The sequence below is a fragment of the Phodopus roborovskii genome, unplaced genomic scaffold, assembly GCF_943737965.1.
Source record: "Phodopus roborovskii unplaced genomic scaffold, PHOROB, whole genome shotgun sequence".
NCBI classification, from domain to species: domain Eukaryota; kingdom Metazoa; phylum Chordata; class Mammalia; order Rodentia; family Cricetidae; genus Phodopus; species Phodopus roborovskii.
The window spans coordinates 13,930,001-13,956,860 of NW_026125052.1; the positions used below are offsets into that span (position 1 = coordinate 13,930,001).

The window sequence follows — 26,860 nt, forward strand, 5'->3', positions numbered from 1 at the left end:
TTGGCTTGGTGACCCTTAGAGGTCACCTCCAGCATCCAGAGCCCCTCTGTGCCCCCTCGATGTTGGTGACCCGCCCACAGCCTCTTTTCTCAGGTGACTCTCAGGCACCTTGCTTCTGGGTGGGGGTCCAGGACTGTCTGTCCTAGGGCAGTCCTTCTTCTCTGTCTCGCTTCCAAGTTCCCTCACTGGGCTCGTCTCACAAACTCTCAGCCTCCAGTGTCCACCCCCTCCTCCCCAGCCTCTCCCCCTTCAGGCTTTGTCCCCAGACATCCTCTTTCCTTGGCTTCCCTGCCAGGCCTTGCTAAAGCGACAGTTGAGCAGAGAGAATCGGCATCGTCCACCCTGCCCCCCTTCCTCTCCGCTGGTCAAACACCCAGAAGTTTTTTCCTTCCCTTCCAGGCTTTCAATGCACTCTTTCTCTTGGGGAGGATAAGCCCTCTGGAGCCTCCTCCCCAGGGCGTGAGTTCTGACCCCAGCTCCTCCCCGCCCACCCCGCCTGTTCAGCATTCAGGCCCCGCCCTCTCTGCAGCCCACTAGGGCTGAGCATTGTCTGCAGTACTGGGGTCTGGGATGCCCAGAACGTGGGCTTGTTGCAGGAAGCAGGGAGAGGGGAGGAGGTATTTTTGCAGACAGAGGGACCCTGGTGGCAGACAGAGGAGCCACTTTTGCTCTCCTACAGCAGCCAAGGGAGAAGGGGTGGCTAATGGGCCCCTTGCTTGAAGATAATGTTGATGCCACTGCTCCTGTGGCTCAGTTCCTGGCTCAGCTGTGTGACCTTGGAAAGTTGCTTTTACCTCTGAGAATCTCAGGATGCCTCGTCTGCAAAATGAAGAATAATGATACAATACCTGGGTCCTCAGGGACTCCTGAGAAGAGGAACGTGGCTGCAGAGTGATTCAGAGTTGGGGGTCCAGCAACCGAGGTCATCTTCGGAAGCTCTCAGATCCACTAACCCAAGAGCATGGGAGGGGAGGGATGGGGTGGAAGGGACATCTTTAATCTGGCCCTGATGGTCTTAGCATGCCAGTGTACAGCCTCGATGACCCTCAGAGCCAGGTCTGAGGGACACATAGATTAGGTCCTGGGCTGGAGGATGGGGTCAGGGTAAGGACTTGGTTTTGCTGTGGTTCAACTATCCCCATTGCCCTAAAATGTCCTGGACAAATTTTTAATTGTTTTTGACCCTTGATTTTCATAATCTTCAAACACCGAAGTGCGTCTATGTATTTCATTTTGTTATTAATTTTTTGGGCCTCAACCCCCCCATCATCCTGTCTCAACTTCCCAGGTGTTGGGATTATAAGCATGAGTCACCATGCCTAGTTGAATAGAGGGATGGCTACTCTAGGGGCTGCTGTCACAACACATGTCAGTATTTCTTGAACATTCCGGACAGTGATCCAAAGACATCATCATTTACATATACAAAGCCACATGGGATTCCTACTACATGTGATGGTCATGCATCTTTTCTCTCTGTTTAATTTCCTTTCTCCCTTTCTCCTCATCTCCACCCTCTCTCCCTATCCATTCCAGGCGCGTGCAGTATCTTCAAACCATAGATAGGTTCAGCCCTCTTGTCCTACTTCTCTTTTTGTTTTGTTTTTTCCAGACAGGGTTTCTCTGTGAAACAGTCCTGGCTATCCTGGAACTCTCTCTAGAATGGGCTGGCCTTGAACGCACAGAGATCCACTTGCCTCTGCCTCCTGGATGTTGGGATTAAAGGCATGTGCCACTGCTGCCCAGTTTGTTCTACTTCTTAAAGGAACAAAAACAGGCTGGGTGTGGTGGTGTGCACCTGTCATCCCAACCTTCACACAAGGCAGGAGAGTCACTTACTACAGGTTTGAGGCCAGCCTCCCTCCTCTAAGTATCGAATTCCACGCTAGTCTACACAATGAATGAGGTCTTTCTCAGGTAAAAGCAAGCCAAACCAAACCTTTGTCTCTGACATGCTGGTTTACTTCTGTATGGAGGGTAAGTTTCAGATTCTTCATTTTCATACACATGCTTGTTTTGATCCCCACAAACATCGCATCTGCCCCAGAATTGCTAAATCTGAGACTGTTTATTGAGCATTTATCATGTGTTATGCACTACACTGCTGAGTGCTTCTAGAATGTTTTCTCCTTTAGCCCCTACCTCAGTATGCTAGATCTTACAGATTTGTAAACCAAGACCCAGAGATAGTCATTTGCCCAAGGTCACACAGCTAGAATGTGATGGGGTGAAGATCTGAACCCATATCACCTCAATCAGTCCCATGTTCCCTGGTCCTCAATGTGACAATGCCTGCTTGGAACTGTGTTACCAGAGGCCACTGTCTTTCCTTTCTCACTCCCAGCAGATGCCTCTCATTGCCTGATTGCCTCTTGATCAGCACAGGTGTGCTCTTGGCCGGATCCTTCCAACTAACATCATCAGATGTTCGCAAATAAAAAGTAACTATTCGAGTTCATCTTGAATGTCAGACAAACAACAGGGTAATTTGTTAGTGTAAACATGTCTCCTGCAGTGTGTTCTTGGAATTTCCAACAAAAGGCATGCCTTTCTTTCCCCTTCCCAACTGTCACCAAGGCCTCAGGGGTGGTGTCTAGGCACTTCAGAGGTAAACTGGCAGGAGAAAGGACCAGAGGCAGAGGAGACAGTGAACGAACTATGTACTCGGTGAACTCATAAAGAAACAGGGATGGGACTGGAGAGAGGGCTCAGCACCTAGGGACTTGTGTTGCCCTTGCAGAGGACTCTTGCAGAGTTCAGTTCCCAGCACCAACGTGGACTGCACACAACTGCCAGTAATCCCAGCTTCAGAGGATTCCCAAGCCCTCTTCTGATTTCTGTGGACAACTGTACTTATATGATCCCTCCCCACCACGCACTAACACGCATAATTCCAAATAAAAATAAGTCTTGAAAAAGAAAAAAAAAAAATACAAAGGAAACAGGGGAAGCTGTTCTTCCGAGGATGGACAGAGGTCCCTCGATGTGACTGTCTCCTTCTAGTTCTGTGGGTCCCTCTAAGATCAGGCTGGAGATACCCAAAAGGATGGTATTGACATCCCAGAGTGTCCTGGAAGTCACCAGTTAGACATAACACATCCTCTTCCCAGACTTTGGATTCTACCTGAAGGATGTGGGGGCAGACCCATTATTTGATATTAAGGGTGTGATGGAGTTAGATGCAAACGTCCCAGGGATGTTCAAGATAAAACCCGACACTGCAAAGAGGGGTAAAAGGATGCTCTACTTTTAGGAGATGGGTGAGAACTGCAGCAAGCTAGCCAGGCGTCGGGGCACAGGGCGCGACGCACCCAGGCCTGCGCCGCGCCGGGAGGGAGAAAGTGAAGCTGAGAGCAGCCACTCCCAGCCTTGCTGGAATGCAGTTGGAGAGGTGGGGGGGCGAGCCCGGAGCGCGCGGCTCCCAATCACGGGCGGCGGAGGAGGTGGAGGAGGAGGAGGGCTGCTCGAGGAAGTGCGGCGTGAAGTTGTGGAGCTGAGATTGCCCGCCGCTGGGGACCCAGAGACCAGGAGCGCCCCTTCCCCGGCGGCCCCTTCCGGCGCCGGTGCCTGTGCCTGCCCTCGCCGCGCCCCGTGCTCGCAGCCTGGTCCAGCCTGAGCCATGGGGCCGGAGCCGCAGTGAACACCATGGAGCTGGCGGCCTGGTGTCGCTGGGGGCTTCTCCTCGTCCTCCTGTCCCCCGGAGCCGCGGGCACCCAAGGTGGGTCTGGCATGGGGAGGACGCGGGCCGCTGCGGCTGCGCTCACGGGCGGCCGGGGCTCCGGGGCCCCGTGAGCTCTACAACCGGGAGGTCCGGGGCGATGGGCGATCCCGGCTGCCGGCGCCGCGGCCCGGAGGGGATCAGAGCAGCTGGGGATAGGCAGTCTCTGGGAGGACCACACTGGAGATCGGGACCGGCCTCCGCTGGCCACAGCGGAGCTTCCCTGGCTCAGAGAGGCTCCGGGGACTCCTCGGGGAAAGTTCTCTGAAACTGGCCAGAAAGTTTTCCTCCGGAGGGTGTGCGGAGCGCTGTGCGTGCGCGCTCGTGTCTACCCCCCTCCCCCCCGAGCCCCCTCACGCTTTCTCAAAGCTCTTCCAGTTGGCAGCCTCCGCCTCCGGACTGGACTCGGGTAGATGCCTTCGGGGTCCCCTCTGCCCTGCCCCTCCCCCTCCCCACCCCCCTCCGGCACTTCGGGTTTAGTAAGTTACTCCAGCTTCCTGCGGGGTCGCGGAGGAGGGGTCGGTGGGGAAAGTAACCGGTCCTGTAGAGCTGGGAGGACCGAGTGGCGGGCCCGCAGTTGAGTTGCTTCTGGATGGTGTCTGGGGTTTGGGGGGACGGAGAGGGGGATAGGTATTTGTTTTGAAGAATTCTTTTCCTTTTTTTGTGCTGGGGAACCGCACCCCCATACCCCAGTCTCGGGCTTGTTAAGCTAGTGCTCTACCCACTTGGGCTGCACTCTCCACAGTTCTGTTTTGAAGACATTTCCTTAGAGCAAGCCTAAGTACTGTGTGCTTTGGGACTCTGGGAAAGCTGGATCTTGAAGGGTGGTGGTGTGTTTCCCGGCTTCCATTTAGTAAAGTGGGAAGGGTTCCTGGGCATTTAAGGGGAAGGCATGGGCAAGAAGTAAGGTCAGCTACGGGTAGACAGAGAACTGGGTCATTCTCTTGCCTGTCTTCGTGTTGGGGGCTGGGAGGGTGACCCTGGCAGTGAGTATACTAACCCATATGTCCATTTCTACCATGAGCGTAAAAGCTGATACACACTCCGTGTGCATCTGCTTTGCTAGGCTCCGTGGGTGGCGGTTTGCTTGCATTCCTTCTTCAGTCGGAAGGAAGAACAACTCCACAGTAGAAATACTAGTAGGCTTCTCGCTGTCCCAGGGTGAGAACAGGCTGGAGAGATGAAGTGTCATCGAAGAAGTGGTGAGCCCAGGCAGTGTGACTCCCAGACACATATTTGAAATCATAATACTAAACTACCTGGAACAGTGGGACACTACTTCCTGAATCAGGGAAGACATAGAAAGCAGGTTCTTGGGAGCCCTGGATGTTCTCCAGCAGCCAGGGAGCCTAGAGACTGGTGGGGGTATCACCTGTGTGTCCCCCAGAGTCAGTACAGTGCTGTGCTTTCTGTGGGGGTACCCCTGTGTGTCTGAGGTGTTTATGATGGTTGTGCGTTTATGCTGCCAAGCAGCAATCTCTCTGCTGACTTGGGGACACAAGATGAACTCTGCCCTCTCCAGGAACTCCCTCAAGGTACTAGGCTATATCTGCTGTAAACAGTGGGAGATGCCCCTTGCCTGGCTGAGGATGAGGGTTCTTTTCAGTTTCTCAGGAGGGCATCCTTTGGACTTTCTGTTGAGAAAAGTGAAGCCAGGCCCTTCACCTGAGTCTGGGAGTGGAGCTGAGAGCCTGAGGGGTCAGTTCTCCAGCTTGTGTGTGTGTGTGTGGGGGGGGGGGGTTGCTGAGTCTTATTCCTCCAGGTACACTGCTGGGTGCAGAAGAGAAGATACTTTGTCTTGTCAGAAATGGTTAAAAAAGCAGAGCACCGTCCAGCTGCCTCTGACTACCTGATTATACCCCAGAACTGGTGTAGCGCAGGTTTGTAGGGAAAGGAGATCTAGGGAAGGCCCAGAGGGTCAAGATGTTGCCGGGATCCTCAGGGCTCTAGGTTTTGAGAGGTGCAGTGAATACTGACCTTTAACCTTGCAGGGTTTATTCACATTTCAGTTCTAATGCAGTGGTTCTCTCCAAACCCTCCTCCCTTTTTGCTATGGGGGGGCACAACTAAATAGATCCCTCTTGCAGAGGACATGGGCTCCATTCCCAGCGCCCACATGGTGGCTCTCAGCCTTATACCTCCAGTTTTAGATCTGATGCCTAATTTTAACCTCCACAGGTACTGGGCATGTGTATAGTGTACACATAAAATGCTCATAGAAAAAGAAAAAAAAAATACTGCATTTCAAAGTCAAATGGAAAGGCTTTCTCCTTTTTTCCTGATCTGTAATTACCCAGAACCTGCTATGTGCCTCTCTCCTGGCTTTTAAAAAACGTCTGTGTGCTTCCCACATGGCAGATCCTTTTCCATAGTTGGCTTTGTCCCCTCCCTGTACTGTCCTGTAAAGTGTGTGGACAGATGGAAAAAACAAACCTCAAAGAAACGAAGACACTTCTCAGGGGCATTAAGAGATGGTCAGACTTCTAGGCATCAACCAGGGATGAGTAAGGAGAGCCTTGGGGCAGCCAGGCAGCCCCACAGGGAAGAAGTACTAATCTGTTACTCAGTATAGCCTTCTCAGCCTCTAACCCAGGCTGGAGGAGGTGCCCTGAGATGGGGGCCGGAGATCCCTTCCTGGCTGCACAGTTAGCACCCTTCCTGTCCAGCCCATGCTAGCCTTTCTCTTGGGACCTCAGCAATGCCAGGGATGGAGGGCAGGAAGGCACCAAGACCCCTGGGACACACAAGCCCGTGGGCATGGAGGCAGATAAAGTGGGAACATGAGAGGCTGATCTGGAAGGCAAAGGAGGGTCCAGGGAAGATGTGCTTGCACTTGGATAAATGGTCAGGAAGGAGAACCCCTTTCCTGTCCCCAACCGGTGGAGAGCTCTCCCTGCCTCCTGGAGTGACAGTTCTGTTATTTGCTAGGCCACTGATAATGCAGGGGACCTACATGGTCAGCAGTGGTAGTGGGTGAATCGTTAAAACTCTGTGTTTGGGTTGCTGCGGGCCTGTTTACAAAGCTTGCTTGTGTTTACAGACTGTTTCTCTTCCTACTCACTCTGAAGGGAGTAAGTTGTTGAGGTCAGTAAATATTCTCCAAGGGGCCAACTAAGCCCCAGTCGCTTGGCCTCAGAGATCTGAGTCTGCTTTAGCTTCTGTGCTGGAGGGCTGAGCATACTCTCCCTCCCAAGAGTAGCTGAGCTCGGGGTTCTGGACAAAAGAACCTGAGCCCAGGCTCTGCTCTGACTCTAGTGTCATAGGGCAGCTGTGTGTGGCAAGGGAGTGCTGGTGTCACTTGAGTGAATGATGGCCTCTGGCCTGGTTGGGGAGCTTTGGGGATGTAGGTAGTTTCCTGGCACTGTTTATGAAGACCAAAGGAAGTGTTGGCTTTCATACTGTGAGCAAGATAGCAGCCTGGGGCCCAGCATGCAGGGGTTCCTGGGTTCTGTCCTCCACACTGCAAATGAAGAAAGGAGGAGGACAGCTGGGGCTGAGGACCAGTTGGCCCTGAGGACCACCTGAGTAGCCCTAAGCTGGGACTAAACCTTGATTGCCAGTGTCCATTCAGCAGGAGGGACCTGCAGGACTGGCCAGCTCTGAGCAGAGGATGGAGACTTGTCCTTTTCAGTTTGGAGGCTCTTGGCTAGATGTTGTTCACACTCATCATTCATTCATTCATTTGATACTTGTCCTGCACTCACTATGACCCCTGGCCTTGCTCTGGGATAGTCTTGCTTCATATTGTTTTTGTCTCCAAGAGTGGGGAGCTGGGGCTTTTGAAAGACACCTGTCTTGAGCAGAGAGCATCCCTGTGTAGAATTAGAGCCCTTTGCCCCACCCTGAAATTCACAGGACAGGATGCTTTTTTTTTTTTGTTTTGTTTTGGTTTTTTGGAGACAGGGTTTCTCTGTGGTTTTGAGACTGTCCTGGAACTCGCTCTGTAGGCCAGGTTGGCTTTGAACTCACAGAGAGCCACCTGCTGGGATTAAAGGTGTGCACCACCAATGCCTGGCTAGAACAGGATGCTTCTGGAGACTATGGTCAGAGCTGGTGGGGTGAGCCTGATCAGGAGTGGGGAGTGGGAGTGAGGCAGACTTGGACGGGGTCCAGATGCTTTCCTGGCGGAATGTCAGGGTGGTATGTGGGGGGGGGGCAATCAGCTGGCAGCTTCCCTGGAAGAGGTCCCAGGGTACCAATTTTCCCACCAAACACTCTAAGACTCTTACTCAAACCGACCACAAATCAGATAAACAAACTGGCTAGTGGGGTGTGGCTGCCACTCTTTCTGACCTTCTGCCCAGCCCAGCCACCCTGCCCTGCCTGAGCCTGTGTGTTTATTGGTCACACTGGAGAATTAGTGTGTTTTTATGCTTGTGTGTGTGTGGGGGTGTGGCATTGTTGTTTGTGTGTCCCATGAGGTTTAGTGGAGGGAACAGAGGGTCTGAGGTGGACCCAGATTCAGATTCCACCCCTCTAGCCCTATTGCTGTTTGTGCCGTTTTGGTTTGGTTGTTTTTCTGGTGTTGTGGTGCTGGCTTTGGGATTCAGGGCTGTGTGCATACTGTGTAGGTGATTTACCACTGAGCCTGTTTTATGATCTTGGATCACTTTCCTTCTTTGTAAAATAGAGGCAGGAATCTCAGCCCCTGATGTATACAGCAGGTACTCAACTGGGTTACCATGGCGAGTGCTGCTGTTGTTTGCCTTTTGCTTGCCGGCCACAGCTGGTGTCCCTTCCCCTTGAAGATGAGGCAGCCAGGGCTGCAGGGGGTAAACTGCCACAGGGGGTGGGCCCCTACTCCAACTCTGCCATCGGTCCTCAGCTAGACTGGCCCTGGGATCTGGGCCTGGAGACAGCTGTGCATGTTAGCAGCTGAAGCTGTGATGCTGGGGGGGAGGTCCTGGCAGCAGGGCGTTATTTTGGGCCTGGATGCCACCCCTTGTTACTGTTTCTTTCAGGAGATTTGGGGGTTGGGGTGAACCAGAAGAGGGAGGGCAGGGTGCAAGTGGGTGTGGTGTGGGATGGGCAGGCCTGGTTGTCTCCCCTCCATCCAGGAGATGAGTTCTATTTCTGTTCCTTCCCCTCCTCCCTCCTTGCTTTCTTCCCTGCCTGCCTAGAGGGGCTAGAAGAGGCCTCTGTCAGCAATACTAGATGGCCATCAGCTTGAGGCCGTTGAAGGCAGCCTGGGAGCCCAGGAACTTTCCCCCAAGCCCTCCCCAGATCTGGAGGCGGGAAGATAACTATGATTTGGCTTTAGGCGCCTGCTGTAGCTGGTACAGCAAGGTTCCTGAAGTCTGATCCCAAAGCTGGTCATTGTACTGTCTCTGGAATCTGTGGAGCCATAACCAATAGGAATTCTCAGCAGCTCAGGTACCCGTGGGCCTGTGTATTCGAGGGCAACACCTCCACCTGCCTCCCCCCCCCCCAACCTCCTGGGCAAGATGTGCGAGGTGATTCATCTTCTCACCCGAGCAGAAAAACAAGTTCAACTGGGCACTTTAATCTCTTTCCTGCTGGTAGGCTTGGTGCCAGCTGCTACCTGGAGCCCCCTAGCTGGGGGCAGCTTCTCCTGTTTGGGGACTTAGTGGGAATATCTGGTCTCTAGAAAACCAGCCTGAGGGTCAGGTAGGCAGGGGATGGCAGTGCATCTTGGGACCCTTTAGCTGACAGTTGGCACTGGGCAGGTACACAGAGCTGACGTAGTGCCCTTGTGGCAGGACTGCCCTTCTGCCAGCTGCTTTTGGAGTCTTGCTGCAGGAGGTGGTGAGGGCGAGGGAAGCCAATGTAGGAACCTGCAGAGTATGCCTCACCCTGGTCAGGATCTGCAGCCAAGTCCCCTAGCTGGTGTTCTAGGCTTTTCTTCTCCATGTGGATGTGTTACAGGGAGTTCTACAATGATGACCAGCCTCTGACTCCCCTTATGTTCCAGCAGTGACTCTAGTCAACCCCCCATTTTTTGGGTAGTACTGTGGGGTCACTTGTCCTGAGCAGGGTTGACATGTGGGTGTGCTGGAATGGTGGGAGGAGGGTGCCCTGAGTTTGTTTGCCTGGGAGACAGATGGGGGTATCCAGAGGGTCTGATTCATCATCGCCTCTCTTCAGGGGATTTTTCACCCTCAGTTCTGGGACAAAGGGAGGCTTTCTTTCCTGCTCAAACCCTGTATGGGTGGTAAGCCCTAAAGGGCTGACACACTGAGGCCCCTCTGGATGCTCAAGGTGGCCCAGGGAAAAGGGGGCCTTTCCCCAGTTTGTCGGCTTCTTCCCAAACACGAGAGCATTCTTTTGCTCTCCACCGTGTGGATGCAGAGGCGTGGGAGGAAAGGCTGTCAGCCATGCTTTCTCCCTGTCTGAGATGACATGACTCCAGGGAGTGAGTGTGGAGGAGGTGACTAGTCTGGAGCAGGTCATGAGCCGTGTCCTGACCCACATCCTCCCTCCCACCAGTGTGCACCGGCACAGACATGAAGTTGCGGCTCCCTGCCAGTCCTGAGACCCACCTGGACATGCTCCGCCACCTTTACCAGGGCTGCCAGGTGGTTCAGGGTAACCTGGAGCTTACCTACCTGCCTGCCAATGCCAGCCTCTCATTTCTGCAGGTGAGACCTGGTCCTGCTGAGCCCCCTGATTTGAGGTGTGTCAGGAAGGGGGTACCTCTTCCCTTTATGTCCAGTCTTGTGGTCCCTCAAGCAGGAATGCTTTTGATGCCCGTGTAAAACCCAGTTGACTCCCTCTGCAGTGACTGGCCAACTGTCCCCATCACTATTCCTTTAGGAGTGTAAGTTTCAGATCCAGTCCTGTGAATGAATGTGGTCTAGACCTTCAACTTCTCCAGGCCCCAGTTTCTCTAGCTATGGATCAGACTAGCAGACGTGGTGTCCACCATTGTGAAGAATGCAGGAGAAAATGTCCATCCGGGGGAAGGTTATACATAGGCAGGAGAGGAGTCCAGCCAACTGGATTGTATTCACAAGCCCTGGAGCGGGCTGTAAGGGACAGACACGGTCTGTTGAATCACAGACGCCATCTTATACAGGCCCTACCTTTCAAAGATGAAACTAGAGATGTGCAGGGGGTGGGCACTGGCTCGCAACAGCCAAAGTGCTCCTGTGCTCTTATCATCCCCATCAACCAGACCAGGATCTGGTGAGGCCAGGTGGGGAGTAGCCTAGGGCTCTATCATCCTAGGGCATGAGGGGGCAAGACTACTTAGTGACCAGGGGGCCTTGCAGGACATAGCTCCAACCCTGCGTTACCTCAGGCCTTGTGAGGGGCAGGTGCTCCTCAAGCCCAGACACGCATCTCTCTCCATCCCTTGCCCTTCCCGCCAGGACATCCAGGAAGTTCAGGGATACATGCTCATCGCTCATAACCAGGTGAGGCAAGTCCCACTACAGAGGCTGCGCATCGTGAGAGGGACCCAGCTCTTTGAGGACAAGTATGCTCTGGCTGTACTGGACAACCGAGACCCTTTGGACAATGTCACCAGCACCACAGGCAGCACCCCAGAAGGGCTTAGGGAGCTGCAGCTTCGAAGTCTCACAGGTGCCTTTGCCACCATGGCAAGCATCTCCTGGGTCTTGGTTGCTAACTAGGGTCGTTCTGGCTGTGAGGGGCTCAGTGAGGGTTATGTGTGGTCCCTTCTGACCTGCATGCAGGCCAGTAGAGCCTCCCTTTTTTTGCACATCTATGAAGATTAGAAAAAGAAGGCCATGTGGTGGCTCAGTGGCAGAGTGCTTGGTTAGCATGTGCAAGGCCCTAGGTTTGATCCCGTCCTCTTCAGGAAGTTGCAGCTTGCATCTGATCCATGATGCAATTATTTGAGATCAGGCTGTTTTTTTCCCCCTCCATCTCGGCCGTATCAAAGAACACAGTGAACAACCCATGGAGCCTGCATGTGGCAGCCCCGACCTGACAGTGTCCCAATTAGGGTACCAGGTGCTTTGCATGCTGGATCCCATTTCAGTCATGCTACAATCCTGTAAGTCCTGCTGCTAATCTGTCAAGTATTTTTTGTTTTTGTTGGGTTTATTTTGCTTTTCTGGCCTTGTTGTTCCGAGACATGCTCTCACTATACTACATAGCCCAGGCTGACCTTGATCCTGGAGCAGTCCTCCTGCCTCAGCTCCCTAGTGCTGGATCACAGGCATGCCACCGCCAGCCTTCTTCAGTGTTACTCTCACTCTACAGATGAGAATCCGGGGCATGCAGAGGATCAATGACTTGTTCAAGGTTACACAGCCAGTCGGTGGTAAAGTAGGGTTTCAGACTTTAGGGACCGGTTTTTGTTGTTCTGGTGCATGCTAGTGCCTGCTCTGCCACTGAGCTATACCCCTGCCTCAGAGCCTCTCTGTTTACCCCCGCACAGTGTGCCCAGGGTGAGACACTTGAACATCTCCACTCTGCCGACCCGGTCCCCTCTACCTAGTCCTGGGTTATTCCTGTGTGTGACTGCTCACTGGGGAAGGTAGGAGGCCTCAGGGAGGTCTGGAGGGAACTGACTATTTTGCCTTCCCCACAGAGATCCTGAAGGGAGGAGTTTTGATCCGAGGGAACCCTCAGCTCTGCTACCAGGACACTGTTTTGTGGAAGGATGTCTTCCGCAAGAGTAACCAGTTGGCTCCTGTAGATATAGACACCAATCGCTCCCGGGCCTGTAAGCCGTGCTACTGTGACAGTCCAGCCTACCCAGACTCCTAACATGCAGCCCCATCTCAGCCACCACCCTACCCTTTTCCTGTCCTTGCTGCTGTGTCTCCCTGCTTTAGGCAGGACCTCTACCTGTGAGGCCTCTTCACCCCCCCACCCCCCCCACCCCCCCGGCCATGCATCTGCCCTGGGCTCTGCTGATTGGGTTCTCCCAGTTTGCCCCTCACTGCCTCCTGATGTCACTGCCTCCCTCCCTCCCTCCCTTACTGTCTCCCTTTGCTTCCTTCCTTAGGCCCACCCTGCGCCCCAGCCTGTAAAGACAATCACTGCTGGGGTGAGAGCCCCCAGGACTGTCAAACCTGTGAGTCTGAGGAGACCTGGGGGGCGTGGGGCCTGGAGATGGGGCTGGGAGTGGTGGGTAACTTACTCGGGATAACGCTATGTATGCTACTGAGGGTCTGGCGCCCAGGCCCCGCCCACCCACTCGTCCTGTGCTTTCGTCAACAGTGACTGGCACCATCTGCACCAGCGGCTGTGCCCGGTGCAAGGGCCGGCTGCCCACTGACTGCTGCCATGAGCAGTGTGCTGCAGGCTGCACAGGCCCCAAGCATTCCGACTGCCTGGTACGTGCCTGTGCCCCTTGAGCCAACCCTCCAGGATGCAGGGGGTGGGCATCTTTCCCGGCACCGCCCTGCTGCCCTTGGCACACCAGGTTGCAGCATCCCAGTGACCACCAGCGCCCTGTCTCTACCAGGCCTGCCTCCACTTCAACCATAGTGGCATCTGTGAGCTGCACTGCCCAGCCCTCGTCACCTACAACACAGACACCTTCGAGTCCATGCCCAACCCTGAGGGCCGCTACACCTTCGGTGCCAGCTGTGTGACCACCTGCCCCTGTGAGTGCTGGGCAGAAGACGTCGTTTTAATGCCTTGGCTAGGGAAGGTGGTTTGTAAAAATGGGAGCATGGTGTAAGTGTCCGGTGTCTGTTGGAGGGCTGGTCACGGCTCTCAAGTCCAGCTACTTCGTTGCTTTTCTTTTAAAAAAAATATGTATTTATTATTATTTTATGTGTCTGAGTGTTCTGCCGGCATGTGTGCCTGGGCACCATGTTTGTGCAGTGCCCATGGAGGCCAGAAGAGTGTCTGATCCCCTGGAGTGAGCTGGCGGCTGTGAGCCGCCATGTGGGTGCTAAGTACTGAGCCTGGGTCCTCTGCAGGAGCAGCCAGTGCTCTTAACTGCTGAGCCATCTCGCCAGCCCTTGATTTTTCTTTTTTTCTTTTCTTTGGTATTGTTTTGTTTTAGGCAGGTCTATCTATGTAGTTCTGGCTATCCGCGAACTGGCTGTGTAGCCAAGCTGGCCTCACACTCATAGAGCCTCCTGTCTCTGCCTCCCAAGTGCTGGGATTAAAGGTGTGCACCACCGCACCTGGCTCCCACCCCTTACGCCTTTTAAAATCAGGAGTTTATGTAGCTCAGGCTGACCTTACCTTGAATTGACCATGTAGCCAAGAATGACACCGAGCTTCTGATCCTCTTGCCTCTTCCCTGCGAAGTGCTGGGACAGACGTGTGCCGCTACTCCTGGGATTTTTGTCTCATCCTGTTTAACAGCTACATAGCATGTGGCAGCAAAAGACCCCAGGCTTGGGAGCTGGAGTGCAGGATTGGAAACTTGGCCCCTACCACTTAATAGTCTTAATTGCTTTCCCCTTGCTGTGCCTCAGTTTCCTCCCCTGTGTAATGGGGGCAGTAATAGTCCCATCCTCATAACGTGTAATGTCGGAATGAGTTAATAGTTGTGACTCCTTTTTTGTTTTGTTTTTTTTGAGACAGGATTTCTCTGTGTAGACCAGGCTGGCCTTGAACTCACAGAGATCCACCTGCTTCCTATTTATGACTCTTAGAGAACAATGCCCAGTCTGTACTAACTACTCTTAAATGTATGCCTTGTCCTGCGGTCTGCATAGAGTAGGGCTTTGTGTGACAGTAACCCCAAGCACTGATGGGTACTCTGGGCCTGGGCTGGGCCTGGCGACCCTCTTTCCTCCCTCTAATGGGAGGTGGAGCGGGCCTTTTGGTGCTGGCTGCCCTTCCCTGTGGTCAGGGTGAGAGGAGAAGGTGGGGAGCCAGATTGTTGGACTCGAGTCCTGGTTCCTAGGCCAGCGTGGTGGCACAAGCCTGTCACCCTAACCCTGGAAGGTAGAGGTCGTGGGATCAGGAGTCCAGCTACATAGCGAGTTTGAGGCCAGTTTGGGCTGCTGTTGACCACACCTTTAAAAAAAATAAAATATTCCTGGCTCTGTTACCTAGTAGCTCAATGATGGGCATGATTTGCATAACTCCGTGCTTTGATTTCCCTTTTTACAAAATGCAAATGTCAGTGCTGTTTGAAATGGAGTGTCGTAAGGGGAGTCCTGAATCAGACACACACACACACACACACACACACACACACACACACAGCCTTCAGGGCTTGGTTGGTAGTGTTCCTCTTAGACCTGGGCACAGTGGCCTTGCTCATGGTGGGCTGGGAGGTTAGGGGACATGGATTCGTGTTCCCAATCTGTGCAGACAACTACCTTTCTACGGAAGTGGGATCCTGCACTCTGGTCTGTCCCCTGAATAACCAAGAGGTGACTGCTGAGGATGGAACACAACGGTGTGAAAAATGCAGCAAGCCCTGTGCCCGAGGTACCCACCCCATGGGAGGTTCCGGCGCTTTTCTCCCACTACCCCTCCTCCCCTGCCCTTCTACAAGACAGTCTCTTGCCAGCATAGGGAAGAAACTGGTCACTTGAGGAGGGGATAGCGGGCGGGTGTCTGGTTTGCCATGTGGTGCTGAGACGGCCCCTTTCATCACCTTTTCCCTCAGTGTGCTATGGTCTGGGCATGGAGCACCTGCGAGGGGCAAGGGCCATCACCAGTGCCAATATCCAGGAGTTTGCTGGCTGCAAGAAGATCTTTGGGAGTCTGGCATTTTTGCCAGAGAGCTTTGATGGGTAAGGGTACACAGTGGCTTGAGAGGGTCTGGAGACCAGGTGTAGCATCAGCATCTCTGAGGAATCCCCAGATGGGGGACCAGAGGGATCCAGGGACATGGAGTGGAAGGTTATTTTTATAAATAGCTTGTTATCCATAGTCATGGACATATGTGGTCATCAAACCATCGCAGATGATGTCCAACGCTCCCATCCCAGAGGGGAGATTTGTTAAAGTTTTGTGTGTTCCTTTGGGCCTTCTGTGTGTTGATGGACACAGAGAGACAGTGTCAGCTGGGGAGGCTGGTTTATTGAAACTGCTATGTACCCTTGCTCTGGGGAGTTGTTGTTCAGGATAGTTTTTGTTAAGCTGCCTTATTCCTTTTTTTCTTTTTTTTGGTATTTTGTCTGCATGTGTGTCTGTTTGGGGGCATCAGAAGCCCTGCAACTGGAGTTACAGACAGCTGTGAGCTGCCATGTGGGTGCTGGGAATTGAACCCGAGTCCTCTGGAAGAGCAGCCAGGGCTCTTAACCACTGAGCCATTTCTTCAGCCCCCCCAAACTGTCTCATTCTTATAATAGTTATAGATCAGGAGGCAACAAAGACAAGCAACAGATTACAGACTTGGGTTTGAAACCCACTCCGCCCCCATGTGTATGTGTCTGTGTCTCTATGTGAGCCTGTGTCTCTGTGTCTATATGTGTCTCTCTGGGTATGTGTGTGTGTGTTTATATGTGTCTGTGTATGTCTCTGTGTGTGTCTGTTTGTGTCTCTGTGTGTCTGAAGGGCAGCCTCAGGTGTGGCTCCTTAGGAGCCATCCACTTTATTTTTCAAAATAGGACTCTTCACTGACCTGTAGCTCACCAGAACAGGCTAGGCCGACGGGCCAGGGTGCTCCAGGAATTGTCTTTAAGTCCCCATTGTTGGGGTTGCAAGCTCGAGGTCACAGATGGGCTTTTTAAATGTGGGTTCTGGGTATTGAACTCAGGTCCTCACACTTGCATGGCAGAGTCCTACCAATTAGTATCATTGCCTTCTCCTGTCTATACCTCAGTGCCCTTGTGTAAAATGAGGGCCATCATAGCTCTTCCCTTGAGGTGGTGATAACGTCTAAAAGAGTTTATATTTGGGACACTCTTAGAACAAGGCTTGACAGATTCTGAGCTCTATCCGTGTTTGTATTTTAGAGCCTTCGGAGAGCAGGGTTTTGTGTAGCAGCAACCCTATTCACTAATGACCACCTGGGGCATTTTCAAATTTCTCTCATACAAACAGTTCAGCTTGTTTATGCCTCTGGTAGCTGAAGGCCGAGTCTCTGCCCGCCATACTTCTACAGATGAGACTTCTAGATCAGAGGACACAAATGTTGCTCTGCTGGACTTGGACCCTAGGCTTTGGCTTTTGGGGTGGGAGCAGCCAGGCTTGATTGGGCTTTAAGTGAAGTCCTCGGTGTGGGTGGAGAGTGGTGTATCAAGGCCTTCTGGGCCTCCTGCCCTCCATCCTCCTGCCCTACTCACCCCTCCCCATCCTTCTAGGGACCCTGCCTCTGGCATTGCTCCCCTGCAGCCTGAGCAGCTCCAAGTGTTTGAAACGCTGGAGGAGATCACAGGTGGGTCCTGTCTTTCTGTGTCCTGCTCCAGGGGGACCAGGAGTTCTGGACCCTTCTGCATACCCTGCCCCCTCCTCTGTCTGCAGGCTACCTATACATTTCAGCATGGCCAGACAGCCTCCATGACCTCAGTGCCTTCCAGAACCTTCGAGTCATCCGGGGACGAATTCTCCATGAGTAAGTGTGAGGAGAGGGAGCCTAGGAGGCATGAGTACACTGTGCCACCACAGTTCTGAGGCGGGGGAGGGTAAAAGTAGCCCTTTGGTAGCTGGAAACTGTTTCCACAGTGGTGCCTACTCATTAACGCTGCAAGGCCTGGGAATCCGCTGGCTAGGGCTGCGCTCGCTGCAGGAGCTGGGCAGCGGGCTGGTACTCATTCACCGAAACACCCATCTCTGCTTTGTACACACTGTACCTTGGGACCAGCTCTTCCGGAACCCCCACCAGGCCCTGCTCCACAGTGGGAACCAGCCAGAGGAGGGATGTGGTAAGACAGGAAGCCCAGCACTGTGGGCCAGTACACAGGAGTGCCAATAGCCTCTGGCCTGTGCAAACCTTTTAAAGCCCTGTTTTGTTGTTGTTTTGAGATAGGATCTCACCATGTAGCCCTGGCTGTCCTGGAACTCACTATGTACACCAGGCTGGCCTCAAACTCACAGAGATCTGCCTGCTTCTGCCTCCCAAGTGCTGGGATTGAAGGCGTGTGCCACCATGCCTGTTAAAGCCATTCCTCACTTGCCTGTGATGGCTTGGCCTTGTGACATGGCTTTCGGCCTCCATGCTGCGCAAAGCACCCACCCCTCCCCTGTGTCTTGAACCACAGAGTTCTTCCTGTCCCTGAATGTCCTAGCATCAGTTCCCTTCAGCCCAGAGCCGTGCTCATTCGTAGTCTGTTTGCTTAGACCTGAGCCTCTCCTAACACCTTTTCTCCTCACTGCAGTTCACAAGGGCTTGGCCTGCTACCCACTGTGTGCCCATGGGCACTGCTGGGGGCCAGGGCCCACCCAGTGTGTCAACTGCAGTCACTTCCTTCGGGGCCAAGATTGTGTGGAGGAGTGCCGTGTACGGAAGGGGTATGAGCGGCAGGGGAGTGGGCAGCTTGAAGGGTACACGGGGCCCCTCCCAGACCCCTTACTATGCCCACCTCTCTCCCAGGCTCCCTAGGGAGTATGTGAGTGGCAAGCACTGTCTGCCATGCCACCCTGAGTGTCAGCCTCAAAACAACACAGAGACCTGCGTTGGATCGGTGAGTGCTGGTGGGCTCAGGGCTGTGGGGGAGGGCCCAGCAGGCGGGTACTGAGGGCCAGTTGGGTTGCTGCAGGGTAAAATGTTCCTAGAGAAGGTTCAGGAGGGGAGAAGGTCAGGAAGGCGGGGATGGGCGACTGCCCTGCCCACATTGTGCTGTGGACCATGAGCTACCCCTTCATGGCGGTGACAGCAGAGCTCTTCAAATAGTCCCGAGGACTCAGAGCCTACGTCCTTGACTCTGGCTGTGCTAAGGACCAAATCCAGGGCCTGTTTCCAACCTCAGTTTTCACGTCTATAACGAGAATGTTGTAATAGTTCCTACCTGGTTGGGGTGTGGTGAGAATGAAATGAAATAGGATTTGGCACAGTGCCTACACACGGAAAAAACTTTGTACATAATAGTTGTCACTTGTCACACCTTAGAGAAGGCACGTCCCTCTCTGGAGCCTCCATTTCCTTGTAAAGAGCTGGGATGTTTACCCCAGTGAGAGTGAGGCAGTGTTTCTGAATGGTCAGGGACGCAGGGCCTGGCCCTGCTGCTGTAGGGATGGCCATCCTAATCCCCCACAAACCCTTTCTCTCTATACAGGAGGCTGACCAGTGCACCGCCTGTGCCCACTACAAGGACTCGTCCTTCTGTGTGGCTCGCTGCCCCAGTGGTGTGAAACCAGACCTCTCCTTCATGCCCATCTGGAAGTACCCGGATGAGGAGGGCATATGCCAGCCTTGCCCCATCAACTGCACCCACTCGTGAGTGGAGGGAGCTTTTTTCTGTAGAAAGGAGGGCTTTCATGATAGGAGCCTCCCTGGAGCTCTTATTGTGAAAGGGGGATAAATCCATCTTCATTCATATTGAGATGTAAGTTTTGTTTGTTTTGTTTTGTTTTTCTGAGACAGGGTTTCTTTGTGTTAACAGTTCTGGCTGTCCTGGAACTCACTCTGTAGACCAGGCTGGCCTTGAACTCACAGAGATCCACCTGGCTCTGCCTCCCGAGTGCTGGGATTAAAGGTGTGCTACCATTGCCCGGCTGAGATGTAATTTTTATATTTCTTTTCCAATTACAAAAATAACAGAGGAGCTAGAGAGGTGGTTCAGAGGTTAAGAGCACTTGCTGTGCTTTCAGAGGGTTGGAACTTGGGTCCTCGCACATATATCAGGAGAGTCATGTTGCATGTTAACTAGCTTCAGGAGATCTGGTCCCATTTTCTAGTCTCTGCAGATACATACGGACCCTCCCCACCATACACACACTTCCCCATACACAAACACACACAGCCATAGGCACACACACGCACACGCACACACAGAGGCACATACATGTAAATGAAATTAAAAAAACACATTAGAGGCTGGTTCAGGGATTAAGAGCACTTGCTGCTTTTCAGAGGAATTTGGTCCATCAGGAGACTCATGCTCTAGCCTCAGGAGCTCTAAGGCCTTTTTCTGGCCTCTGCAGGTAGGTACACACATATACTCAGACACATACAGACATAGAAAATTAAAAATAACACATTAGATGATGGCTCGGAGGGCAGAGGCATTGCTCAAAAGCCTGATGGTTTCAGTTAAATCACCAGGGGACACAACCCAAATTATCCACAGTAGAATTGCCAGCAGAATTCTTTTATATCTCAGATGGTAATTTAACATTTTAATATGTATTATAAAATTATTCTAATTACATTTATTTATGTATGTGTGCATGCTGAGTAGGCAAGTGTGTGCATGACAGGCATATGGAAGTCAGGATAACCTCTGGGAGTTGGTTCTCACTTTTTACCATGTGGGTCCCAGGGGCTGAATGATGCAGTCATCAGGGTTGGTTGCAAATGCCCTTACTTGCTGAGTGTTCTTGCCAACCACCAACATGTGATCCTTCTTTCCTTGCTTCTTTCCTCCCTCCCTCCCTCCCTCCCTCCCTCCCTCCCTTTCTCCCTCCCTCCCTCCCTTTCTCCCTCCCTCCCTCCCTTTCTCCCTCCCTCTTTAAGACTACATTATATTATCTTATGTGCATGGGTATGTTTTAGTTAGAGTTTCTATTTCTGTGATAAACACCATGATCAAAAGTAACTTGGGGAGAAAAAAGTTTATTTAACTTACACTTCCACATGACAGTCCATCATCCATGGACGTCAGGGCAGGAACTCCAGACAGGAGTCTGGAGGCAGGAATTTACACAGAGGACATGGAGGAACCCTGCTTCCTGGCTTGCTCAGCCTGTCCTTGAACTCGTTCTGTAGACCAGGCTGGTCTTGAACTCACAGAGATCTGCCTACCTCTGCCTCCAGAGTGCTGGGATTAAAGGCATGCCTCCCACCATATGGCTATTTGCTTGTTTTTGAGACAGGGTTTCTTTGTATAGCCCTGGCTATCCTGGAACTAGCTCTGTAGACCAGGCTGGCTTCAAACTCGGATCCGCCTGCCTCTGCCTCTCAAGTGTTTGATTACAGGTGTGTGTCACCACTACCTAGGGTGCCCTCATTTTTTTAAAACTTTTTTTAGCCATTTATTTATCTCATATGCATTGGTATTTTGTCTGTGTGAGGATCCACTGGAACTGGAGTTAGACAGTTGTGTTCTGCCATGTGGGTGCTGAGACTTGAACTCAGGATCCCTGGAAGAGCAGCCAATGCTCTTAACTGCTGAGCCACCTCTCCAATCCCCTACCCTCATTTCTTAATGTAATACAACTCTTCTCTACATATTTTGTGCTTTGCCTTTCACCCACTTTCCCACTGCATCTTTTTTTTTTTTTTTTTTTTTTTTTTTTTTTGTAAGCACACATTGGTCTACCCCTCTGCAGACCTCTCGATTCATGACATGTCACTCAGCACCAGCCCTATTTGAGGATATTGCTCTTGCTTGCCTTTTTTCTTTTTAATAGCCCATTGCCATTCAGTTCCACATACAAAGGAGCATCTGTGCACATGCCTTCTTGTGACCTGGTGTTGGCATGGTAGTCCCAACTGTTGAGGTAGAACTGTTGGTGTTTTATTGCTTGGTTGGTGGAGATAGATGCCAGGGCTTTGTAGGCCCTTTCCCATTTAGCTACCGCCCAGCCCCATGGTGTTGATAGGTCTTGCCAAGGTCTCCTCTCCTGTGCTGTATTCCCTGGGCCTTTCTCATGCAGGGAATGGTGATCTCCCAGCTTTGATAGTGCCCCCCCCCCTTCCTGCCAAGCACAGGAAGTTTCAGGGTTGCAGGGAGGTAGGCTCCCGGGCTACAGAAGGAATCTTCTTATGGACTGGCACAGAGCAAATTGGTGACCTAGAGCCCATTCTGCTAGTCACAATGGGGATAATCCCACCACATCTGCCCCAGGAGACTGTTCCCAGGGTTGATGATGGCACTCTCTCTTCTACAGCTGTGTGGACCTGGATGAACGAGGCTGCCCAGCAGAGCAGAGAGCCAGGTGGGCCTGAGCCCCAGAGGTACCCCATGCCCCAGCCTGACTCCTTCATTGGCCCTGGGTGGTAATACAAAAGGGATTTCCCAGCATGCCACACGTGCCTCCCTCTTTAGCCCATTCTTCCTCTGTTGACTTGTGTTTCAACAAGTGGATGAGGACCTGCTCAGGATGCCATGGGGTAAGGGATTCTGGGAATGTGTTCCGAGTACCAAGAGCCTCTAGTGATATTTCTTTAGGGACATAGGCCAGGATCCAGTTCCTAGAACTGAAGGTGAACTAGGCAGAGTACTGTAGCAGCATGCAGAGCCTCTGAGTTTTTGAGCTTGGCAGCTAGAGGCTTCCAGGAGGGGGCGCTGTGTTTCCTTTGTACTTAGGTGGAGGATCTCGCAAGTCTAGAGTAGCTAGACTAGTATGTGTGCTGTGAACCGTAGGGTGCATAGGAGTAAATGTTGAGGCAGTTAGGGCCAGATCTGAACATTGAGGCAGTAAAGGACAGATCTGGAGAGTAGAGTTCTTGACCACTGGCCCATAAATTTCTAGAGTGGAACTTTGGAAAGAAGAAAAGCAAGCTGGAGTATGCTGTAAAGAACTGCTGTTTGGCCATGAAGCAAAGCTTTGGTTTAATGTATGGCAGGCCTTGTGCAGAGCAAGATGGGGTATAAGGAGCAAGGATGACAAGAATGTTTTCTGGCTGGGCATGTGGCCCACACTTACAAGCCCAGCACTTGGAAGGCTGAGGTGCATGCATGTAAATGCAAAGGCAGCCATATAGTCACAGAAATAAGTGAATCAATAATTAAATGGTCTGATGACTATCAAGGGGTCCTGTGTGCCCCAGGAGACAGGGTTTCCCCGGTTAGCCTTGGCTGTCCGGGAAATTGCTCTGCAGACCAGGCTGGCCTTGAACTCACAGATATCTACCTGTCTCAGCCTCTGGAGTGCTGGGATTAAAGGTGTTCACCACCAATGCCAGACTTCCCATGATATTTTTGAGCCAAGGCATATTCCTGTCCCTTCATGGGGTCTCTTCAAATTTCCTCCGTAGCCCTAATTTCTGATTCTGGGCTCTGTTTTCAGCCCGGCGACTTCCATTATCGCAACTGTGGTGGGCATCCTGTTGTTCCTGGTCATAGGGGTGGTTGTTGGGATCCTAATCAAGAGAAGGCGGCAGAAGATCCGCAAGTATACAATGCGTAGGCTGCTGCAGGAAACCGAGGTGAGGTGGGGTGAGGGCATCCTAGCAACATCTCTCCCCATCTGCAGCTTGCTTGACACTCACACCCTGCCATCCTCTCACTCCAGCTAGTGGAGCCACTGACGCCCAGCGGAGCCATGCCCAACCAGGCCCAGATGCGCATCCTAAAAGAGACTGAGCTAAGGAAGGTGAAGGTGCTTGGATCAGGAGCTTTTGGCACTGTCTACAAGGTCAGGAGAGGCCAGGCTCTGGCGTGGGTGGGTCTGGAGGAGGGACTGAGCCTGGAGGGGCATGGTCAAGAGAAAGGAGTGGGCCAGGCTGGAGGGTGGGGAAGGCTACTCCTCAATGGCTTCTTGGGGACCAGCTGGATCTGGGCCACAGCTCTGATTCAAGCTCGTTTTCTTTCTGCTCAGGGCATCTGGATCCCAGATGGGGAGAACGTGAAAATTCCTGTGGCCATCAAGGTGTTGAGGGAAAACACATCCCCTAAAGCTAACAAGGAAATCCTAGATGTAAGCCCCTCACCTTCTCCATTAGGACTTGTGAGATGCCCTATAGATACAGATCTGGGCTGCTTTTTCTTCATGAGGGTTTGAGATGGAGCTCCTAAGCCTTGATCCTTAATCTTCCTGGTCTGCAGGCCCTGCAGGGATGGGGGAGGGGCTCTAAGAGGGGAGTATGATGGGTGGGAGTAGGTGGCTTCCTGTATCCCTCAGTGCACCCTTGCCCGTAGGAAGCATACGTGATGGCTGGTGTGGGCTCTCCATATGTGTCCCGCCTCCTGGGCATCTGCCTGACATCCACAGTACAGTTGGTGACACAACTTATGCCCTATGGCTGCCTTCTGGACCATGTCCGAGAACACCGAGGTCGCCTGGGCTCCCAAGACCTCCTCAACTGGTGTGTTCAGATTGCCAAGGTATGTGCTTGGGGTCTTCTGACTCTGCAGGTCCTTTGGGTACAAGTCCCTATCTTCATTTGGGGCCAGGGTGGGGTGGGGAATGTCAGTAGGGTGAGATCCAGATTCAGGTTCCACACTGATGCTCATTTTACAGGGGATGAGTTACCTGGAGGATGTACGGCTCGTGCACAGGGACCTGGCTGCCCGGAATGTGCTGGTCAAGAGTCCCAACCACGTCAAGATTACAGACTTCGGGCTGGCACGGCTGCTGGACATTGATGAGACAGAGTACCATGCAGATGGGGGCAAGGTTGGAGGAGGGAGGGGTGGGGTGGGTGGGGTGGTATCCAGCTGTTGGGAGAACTTTGAGAAGGGTCACCTTCCGACCACACCCATTCAGGATTTTTTGCTCTGCATTCCCAGGTGCCCATCAAATGGATGGCATTGGAATCCATTCTTCGACGGCGGTTCACCCATCAGAGTGATGTGTGGAGCTATGGTGTGTGGAGGTGGTGATAGGAAGGGCTGGATGAGAAGCCATGCCAGGGTGGGATATGGGTACAAGAATGAGGGTGGGGATGGAGGAGAGGAAGGGGGCTCCTGATGTCCACCCTGTGGGGGGTCTATGTCCACCTGGAGTATGGTGTGAGGAGACCAGGTACATCCTGCACAGCCTCTCCCTTTGTATGCCTAAGCATCCTGTTCCCCATGCCTGTCTGTCCTAGGTGTGACTGTGTGGGAGCTAATGACTTTCGGGGCCAAACCTTACGATGGGATCCCAGCCCGAGAGATCCCTGACTTGCTGGAGAAGGGAGAGCGCTTGCCTCAGCCTCCAATCTGCACTATCGATGTCTACATGATTATGGTCAAATGTGCGTGGTGGGCGGGGCTGAACCTCAGGCGTAGAGGGAGGGTGGTCCAACCTATGTGTGTTGGGGGAAAAGTGAGATGCGAATGGGCGCAAGGTGCTTCATCCCTTTCACAGTAGAGGTCCTAGCCACTCGCTCGCTCGCTCGCTCGGGAGGACAGGTGTTGAGAGGAGGAGAGAGATTGCCAGCTTAAAGGGGGAGCTAGGAGAAATGTTCCAGGGTTCTGGCTCAGGATCCAAAGTCCACTTGTGCTCCTCCGCCATGTGAGGGCTTTGGACTCAGCCAGGGTAGTCTAGGCCAGACTGCAGGGGGTTAGGAAGGAGCTGGGCAGCTGGTCCTCAGCCTGCCTGGGACAAGGATGCTGAGCCCTCTGCTATCCTTAGGTTGGATGATAGATTCTGAATGTCGCCCGAGATTCCGGGAGTTGGTGTCGGAGTTCTCCCGTATGGCGAGGGATCCCCAGCGCTTTGTGGTCATCCAGGTACTGGGCCTTCCCACCTCACCCCTGCCCTAACAGTGTCCTCCCTCCTGCAGACAAGTCCCCAAGCCCAGCCCCCACCTCTAGTCTAAGCTTGGTGAACCTTTCTTGGGAACTAAATGCTAGGCTGGGGAAGGGCAGTCACTGTGTCTCCTTCATCCCTAGAATGAGGACTTGGGCCCGTCTAGCCCCTTGGACAGCACCTTTTACCGTTCCTTGCTGGAGGATGATGACATGGGGGACTTGGTAGATGCCGAAGAGTATCTGGTCCCCCAGCAGGGATTCTTCTGCCCAGACCCTGCCCCAGGCACTGGAAGCACAGCCCACCGTAGGCACCGCAGCTCGTCTACCAGGGTCAGTGCTAATCATAGAACATGGAGGTCCCTTCCCTTGAATGCTCCCCCACATTCTCATTTCCCTGCGATTCCATTACTGTTACTGCTTTCCAAACCTTGGGACTCCATTCTCTCCATAATGACTCCAAGGTGACCTGTGCTTTTCTCCTGGGACCCTGTCATTCCCGGCCAAGGTCCCCCTCCCAGACCTTTTAGTAACTTCAATCATGACCCTCTCTTACCCCAGAGTGGAGGTGGCGGTGAGCTGACATTGGGCCTGGAACCCTCGGAAGAAGAGCCTCCCAGGTCCCCACTGGCTCCCTCGGAAGGGGCTGGCTCTGATGTGTTTGATGGTGAACTGGGAATGGGGGTTAGCAAAGGGCCGCAGAGCATCTCTCCACATGACCTTAGCCCTCTACAGCGGTACAGCGAGGACCCCACATTACCCCTGTCCCCGGAGACTGATGGCTACGTTGCTCCCCTGGCCTGCAGCCCCCAGCCCGGTATGGAATCCGGGCCTGAGTAATTGGGAAGAGGGGGAGTTGAGAACCCTTGGGCTACACTCACTGAGAGGTAATGGTGGGGCAGGGACACCCTGGTCCCTTTCCCTAACAGTTCCTTTTCTCTCCTGCAGAATATGTGAACCAGCCAGAGGTTCGGCCTCAGTCTCCCTTGACCCCGGAAGCTCCTCTGCCTCCCGTGCGGCCTGCTGGTGCTACTCTAGAAAGACCCAAGACTCTCTCTCCTGGGAAGAATGGGGTTGTTAAAGACGTTTTTGCCTTTGGGGGTGCTGTGGAGAACCCTGAGTACTTAGCACCCAGAGGAGGCACTGCCTCTCAGCCCCACCCTTCTCCTGCCTTCTGCCCAGCCTTTGACAACCTCTATTACTGGGACCAGGACCCATCAGAACGGGGGTCTCCACCAAGTACCTTTGAAGGGACCCCTACAGCAGAGAACCCTGAGTACTTGGGACTGGATGTACCCGTGTGAGGTCACACTTGCAGAGGCCTTGTTCTGCCTTCAGAGTGAGGGGGGCCTGGTCTCCATCACTGCAGAGCAGGGAGAGGTCCTGTGGCCGCATTACTTCCAGGGCAGCCTGCTGTGCCAGGAACCCCACCCTACAGAACTTTCCTTGCTGCTTGAATCCTGAGTGGTTGGAAGAAGTGGCACACTGGACAGTCTCAGTGGTCTCAGGGGATCACAGACCCTGCCCTGACAGCCTGCAGGGTCCAGGGGGATCACAGCCATGGCTCCTCTAATGCCCTGGCCTTCTTGGTTCTGAGGACTGAGGGCAACTCAGCCTAGAAGGGAAGAGGCCCCAAAGGAATGTCCTGGGAACAGGACAACCCACTAGGACTGAGACCTGTGCATCCCAAGAGGAAAGGGGCGCACTAGCATCCAGACCAATCCTTGTACAGAGTGTATTTTGTTCTGTTTTTACCTTTGTTTTTTAAAAGATGAAATAAGGA

General features: G+C 53.0%; 1 protein-coding gene across 1 annotated transcript; it reads left to right on the forward strand.

Annotated features, from left to right (window-relative positions):
• The first annotated feature begins 3,440 nt into the window (after nucleotides 1–3,440).
• On the forward strand, nucleotides 3,441–26,860 carry Erbb2 (erb-b2 receptor tyrosine kinase 2). Its single transcript, XM_051175765.1, has 27 exons — nucleotides 3,441–3,718; nucleotides 10,166–10,317; nucleotides 11,050–11,263; nucleotides 12,240–12,374; nucleotides 12,660–12,728; nucleotides 12,875–12,990; nucleotides 13,122–13,263; nucleotides 14,939–15,058; nucleotides 15,240–15,366; nucleotides 16,882–16,955; nucleotides 17,042–17,132; nucleotides 17,243–17,442; nucleotides 17,896–18,028; nucleotides 18,111–18,201; nucleotides 18,793–18,953; nucleotides 21,569–21,616; nucleotides 22,691–22,829; nucleotides 22,916–23,038; nucleotides 23,222–23,320; nucleotides 23,542–23,727; nucleotides 23,864–24,019; nucleotides 24,133–24,208; nucleotides 24,435–24,581; nucleotides 24,962–25,059; nucleotides 25,222–25,410; nucleotides 25,639–25,894; nucleotides 26,026–26,860. Exons 1-27 carry the CDS (start codon nucleotides 3,646–3,648, stop codon nucleotides 26,379–26,381), a joined length of 3,771 nt encoding a protein of 1,256 aa, XP_051031722.1. The 5' UTR covers nucleotides 3,441–3,645; the 3' UTR covers nucleotides 26,382–26,860.

What these genes read in the sequence shown, in the direction of transcription:
- Erbb2 (XM_051175765.1), top strand. Translation starts at nt 3,646, where the DNA reads ATGGAGCTGGCGGCCTGGTGTCGCTGGGGGCTTCTCCTCGTCCTCCTG. An exon ending in CGGAGCCGCGGGCACCCAAG is followed by an intron (nt 3,719 to 10,165) that starts GTGGGTCTGGCA and finishes CCCTCCCACCAG; the next exon opens with TGTGCACCGGCACAGACATG. An exon ending in CTACATGATTATGGTCAAAT is followed by an intron (nt 24,582 to 24,961) that starts GTGCGTGGTGGG and finishes TGCTATCCTTAG; the next exon opens with GTTGGATGATAGATTCTGAA.